The 5,983-nt window shown below is 41.9% G+C and overlaps 1 protein-coding gene across 2 annotated transcripts in view; it reads left to right on the top strand.

Annotated features, from left to right (window-relative positions):
- The first annotated feature begins 334 nt into the window (after positions 1-334).
- Positions 335-5,983, top strand: part of si:dkey-6n21.12 (schwannomin-interacting protein 1) — a 10,745-nt gene continuing 5,096 nt past the window's right edge. The window contains exons 1-3 of one of the 2 annotated variants that reach the window (XM_032544487.1): positions 335-758; positions 1,409-1,660; positions 3,558-3,682. In XM_032544487.1, the coding sequence (XP_032400378.1) occupies positions 1,412-1,660; positions 3,558-3,682 (374 nt within the window). In that variant the 5' untranslated portion in view covers positions 335-758; positions 1,409-1,411. Of the gene's footprint in view, positions 759-1,400; positions 1,661-3,557; positions 3,683-5,983 lie in introns of both variants that reach the window. The other variant, XM_032544486.1, reaches the window with a different exon arrangement.

Raw genomic sequence — 5,983 nt, 5'->3', positions numbered from 1 at the left:
TCTATCTATCTATCTATCTATCTATCTATCTATCTATCTATCTGTCCACCGACCGTTCAATCCACACATTTAAATCTGGACAGAAGAGCAGAAACGAATGAAATGAAACAAGACACCTCCACCTCCTCCCCTGACTGCATCAAGCTAACACTGCTCAGATCCGGTGTAACCGGAAACACACTGAGAGTTTTTGTTTTTCAACTATTAATATATTATTATTATATTGTTAATATATTATTATTAATATATTAGTATATTATTAATATATTATTATTCTATTAGTCAGCTAGCTGCGTTCAAGTTAAGTTAGCTAGCTAACTCTTAAGAAGGCGTTTATTTTATAGGCATTGACAGGAAGTACCAGACTTGAATTTCCCATTGACAACATTTTCCTGTGCGTGAAATTCCTGAAGTTTGTGTCCCCATTGTTTGTTTGTTAGGACCAAGAAAGGATGGATATTTGGCAAAATAATAATAGCCGAAAAAACAAGAGCCGCCAGGACACCGTGTAAGTGCAGGCTGAGACAAGTGAGACCCGAACGGCTTTGGTGGTGGACATCATTTTCGCTTCTTTTGCCTGGTTGAGGCAAAGGCAGAGGGAGTGAAACTCCTGATGTAAAGGAAGGGAAGGTACGGGGGAAGATAACTAGGAGGAGTTGAGGACGGAGCCGAGCTAACTAGCTGTTATGTGGCAAAACTCTCAACTACTTCTCCGACAGAGAGAGCAGAAGAGCTGTGTTTTTATTTGAGAGAAAGTGGTAAGTTACTTCTTTTTTTCAACAACTAACAACCGTTTTGTGTGGTAGGCTACACACACACACACACACACACGCTATTCCCAGGTCTATCAAACACACGCTGCTAGTCTCAACCTTTGAATTTCGGCAGGGCCGTTGTGTCAGGTTTTTTTTTTTTTTTTTTTAAAGCTAACGTTACTGAGCAGCAGAGTCGTTAACTCCGCCACTGCCAGGAAGTTTCTCTTTACTAACAATTTGACATTTTGTGCATGCTATTAATTTTCCTGTTATGTTTAGAAGAGGGTAACTTTGGGTTCAACATTTGGGGGGGTTGAGAACCCCACCTATCTAGCCGAAACGTTTGTTTTAACACTGTGGGGGTACAAATTATAGCCGGGGTGTCTGGGTCGTCCCCCAGGAAATATTGAGCATCAAACGCTGCATTTCTTGCATTCTGGTGAAAAACCGTTTATGCCTTTTCTGCATGCAAATTTATCTATTAATGTAAATATTATTATTATCACCTAATTAACCTGCGTAAAGTACGATGATACTTACATACTTTCACTTTACCCTTTTCAATGCAGAACTTTGACCTGTAGCAGAGTATGTTTTACATTGTGGTATTAGTACTTAAATAAAGGATCTGAATGCTTGTTTCAGCCCTGTAGAAGATGGAGGGAGAGAAGGAGCAACAGCGGGAAGAGAAAGAGAGTAACGAGGCAGAAGACGACAGGAGGAGTGATGAAGAGGCTGACAATGACGAGGAGGAGGATGAAGATTCGGAGGGCGCGGCGCTGATTTGGCAGGAGGGCTACGGCGAGGACAGTCTGGGCCTTCCCATCATGCACTGGGAGGCGCTAAGCCTGCGCATCGCCGAGCTGGAGAAACAGGAAGAGGAGAATAAGGAGAAGAGGGCAAAGGTCAGTGGTGTTTAGTCCAGGGAACGCTCAGAAAAGAATATCTTTTGCTGCGTTTACACATCACATTTACTCTGCTCTGGCGTTCCAGAGCCCCTAAACCGGAGACATTTTTAAACACTTCTGACCCGTTTTAGTTTGGAATCTGCGGGGTTGTGCTTTAGTCTCAATGGCTGCGAACCGAGGCAACACTGACAACTCTGCTTCAAAACCAAAACGTAGCAATGTAAATGTGGCCTCACTTTTATTGTCAGTAATGGAACACTGGCAGGAGAAAGTCCAAGGTTGCGTCCGATATTGCACACTATTATACTATTTAGTAGCTAAAACAGTATGTGAGATTTTTAAGCATGTCAGAAATCTTAGTGAAAAACTAATAATATGGGAAATATTACAGTATGCAACCACTGGACAATACGCCAGCTTAAGGATCCCACAATGTGATGCGGTAGGAAAAACAACGTAATGTCAGAAACGCTGTCACTACCTGATGTGAGTCGAGTGCGGATGTGAGTTGCTACCTAATAAAATCTGTGACTTTGATACCCACAACTGTTGGTTTAGTTGCTTACCTTTTTCAGTAATTAATGCCATATGTGGTGCTAAAGCTGGGATCTACAGGTGTTACGCATCTCCAGCCGGCATGGAGGATCTCAGGAAGTGACGTTGATGTCAAGAAAAGATACACACTACTCTTTATTTACACAAAAGTATGTTGAACAATAGTATGCATGTAGTGCAGAAGAAGCAATTTCAGACGCAACCAAAGCATTATTATGTACTATTTTTAGCCTTGTTAGTGGTTTACTTTACTAGTGCCTCAACGACTAGCGTTACAAGCTAATTAGCGGTATGCGCTAAAACTGGTCACATTCGATTAGCATGAAAACATTTCTCAGAGAACGGTCGACTCGGTTCCCATATGTTATTAACCCCTAGGTTCATTGTTCGCCAGAATTGTCCTTTGAAATTAATTGCCAACTATTTTAATAATCGGTTTGAGTCATTTTTTAATGAAAAACGTGACATTTTCTGTGACAGTAAACTAAATATCTTTTGAGTTGTGGATAAAACAAGAGATTTAAGGATGTCTCTCACTGACATTTTATAGAGCTAGCAACTAATCAAGAATATAATCAACGGATTAATAGCCAATGAAAATTAACATCAATGCTGCCCTAAATTGATCGGAGTAAATGAGAGGACATCCAGCATCAGGTATAGCTTTGACACAGGTCTCACAGCTTTTACAACCAAAGTTGTTTACACGACAAGTTCCATCTTCAGATAAACACAGTGACGTGGGTCAAACCCTTATCCTAACCCAGTTTGTTATCAGTTACAACATGACCCACTGTCTCAAAAAGCTACGCTAGCTAACCACAGTCACCATGCTATGGTACAGGCATTCTAAAGAAATCCCAGAAGCAAATGGCAATCACACCAATGAAAAAAGAAAATGAGGGCGCCTGGTTAGCTAACCTGGTAAGACAGGCGCCCATATATAGAGGTTTACTCCTCGACGCTGCAACCCTTTGCTGCTTGTCCTTCCCCCTCTCTCCCCTTTTGATGTCTTCAGCTGTCCTATTACAAATAAACACCTAAAATGCCCAAAAATAACCTTTTACATTTTTTTTATTTTAACTGAAAGAAAAAGCAATGTTTATTTCTTTTAGGGCTGCAACTAACGACTATTTTCTTTCGTAGATTATCCTGTTGATTTTCTCCTATTAATGCCCAAGATGACGTCCTCAAATGTCTTGTTTTGTCGACGACTCAAAACAATTGAGTTAACTGTCACAGAGGAGAGAAGAAACTAAAAAATATTCACATTTAAGAAGCTGAAATCCGAGCATTTTGTCTTTTTCGTACGTCCCTGTAACTTATGCTGGGTTTTCAGAGCGGAGTTTCTCTGGAGCGAGGCAGAGCTCCAGTGAGCTGGGCGGAGGACCGAGGGAGGAGAGCCGAGAGCTGGGAGGACGGAGACGACGCCTGCAACAGCCACGTTCTGGCACTCACCTCCCGGTACACACACAAACACACACACACACACACACACACACACACACAGACGGAGAAAGAGAGACACACAGACAGACAACACACACAGAAAGAGACAGACAAAGACATACACACACAGAGACAGACACACATAGACAGACACATACACACAAACATCAAAGAGACAGACAGACAGACAGACACACACAGACAGACAGACAGACAGAGAGAGAGAGACACACAGACAGACAGACACAAAGCGACAGACAGACAGACAACACACACAGAAAGAGACAGACAAAGACATACAGACAGACAGACAGACACACACACACACACACACCTACCTCATAACACTCATGACCTATTACTCACAAGCATGGTGTCATGTGTGGGATGTCGTCTGGATTTGGTGTGCATCCTTTCTTGGCCCAATAAGCCCAAATCTGACTGTAGAGGTTTTGTTTGTGTAATAGAGGAAAAATCCCAAGAAATCAAAGTCCAGAACTACAGTACTACTTGATAGGATGACTGTTTTAGGTTGCTTTCAACCACTACAAGCTGCAAGTGTGGTGGGTCTAATTCATGCAATGTTGAGTTTGCCATGTACTGTATAAGAGAATCCAAAAAGCAGCATGTCATAGGAACTTTAAGTGTTATATTTGTACTGGTATTGTCTGTATTTTGTGGTATTTGGGTATGTTAAAGGGCAATTATTATATAACATTTTCAGGATGATATTTGCATTTTGTGTTTGTACAAGAACATGTCTACATGTTTTTTAAATGTTTATTTTTCTCATGTTGCCCATGACAGCTGCACTTGTATTCACCCTCTGTATTAGATGCTCGCCTGTCTCTTTAAACCCCCCTCCCTACAAAGCCCAGTCTGCTCTGATTAGCTTCCTGCCTCCACTCTGTGTTTCACTAGTATTAGCAGGACCTACTGCAACGGCGTATATAGCAGGACTTTGTACCAATAAAGGCTTCTAAACCATATATTGTCCGATCAAACATGTCCCAGCAGTAATCAGAATTTAAAGAGAAATGACCAGCATTGGCAGAGACTACAGCTATGTCGCGTTAGCACGCAGCTACTTGTATGCTAACGTTAGGTTGTAGTGGAACGAAGCAACAATTTCAAAAATTGGGCCAATAAAGGCTTTTAAACCAAATTTTTTTCACAACTCGTCATCAGACCAGAAGTTGCCATATTGGATATTCCGCATCACAACTAAGCACAGGCACTGAAGTAGATCCCGAACGTCGTCAAGTAAAATGGTTAATTATTTCCGTGTTTTAGGTTGTACCAATAGGTCAGACCGAGGAAAAACATTTGGAATATTATCGACTTCCAAAAGTTATTAAAAACCAGGGAGAGGAATGCCAGAAGTCATCAGAGGAAAGAAGGCGCTTATTCAGATAGTGTAGGGAGCAAACTGGGGGTCTTTGAAATGAAAAAACGATTGAGAGTCACTTGGCTACACCTTGATTATCGCAGTGATATCATACAGTTGTTAGGTTGATTAAAGACGTTATTGCATTACTTACTTTGGCCTTCACAACACAACAACCGTTAATGACATGGTACTGCATCTTCCTCACTCATGCACACACCATCTGGTTATAGGCCTCTAAACCTTTTGCAGGATTTGAGGTCTGTTGCTGTGGATGGGCTCGGCGAGAAAACCAGGTAGTTGATTAATATATCGGGATATGCAATTTAAGGAAGAATCACCGGATCGTCAAACCGTAATTTCTCGAAATATTGAGCTTTTTCTTGTGGTCCAAGTCCTTCCCTATATGCCTTTTCATCTTGGACACTTTTCTGTTGTTTAGACAAGGCTAAATTCTCTTAAAGTGTCCAAAGTGCACAATACTCCACTCTACACCGTTCAGTTGTTTACACCAAGTGCCTCCAATATGGCTGCGCATCGGGGTTACCACCCAGAACGTCACGGCGGTGAAAACCCCTCTACACTACATAAACAGAAAATGTTTCAGGAGTGATGTACGAACTAGAGAAATTTAACGACACTGCCAGTCAAGACGACATTTTACTGCCGTTAGCATGTGGCTACATGCAACAGTGTTGACACCGCAGTGGCTGAAAAAAACAACCTCTCTAGTCCTGCCTACCTGGAGCAGATGACCAATCATAGAAGGCTGGCTTAGAGTTGCGTAACACTTAGCCAAGGGGAAAAAAACTGTTAAAACTGGAGCTTTCAGCATAATATCCATCCATCCATCTTCATCCACTTATCCGGGATCGAGTCGTGGGGGAAGCAGCTCCAGCAGGGGACCCCAAACTTCCCTTTCCCAAGCC

This window comes from Etheostoma spectabile, chromosome 19 (assembly GCF_008692095.1).
Source record: "Etheostoma spectabile isolate EspeVRDwgs_2016 chromosome 19, UIUC_Espe_1.0, whole genome shotgun sequence".
Classification (NCBI taxonomy): domain Eukaryota; kingdom Metazoa; phylum Chordata; class Actinopteri; order Perciformes; family Percidae; genus Etheostoma; species Etheostoma spectabile.
This window is presented reverse-complemented; position numbering and strand designations above follow the sequence as displayed.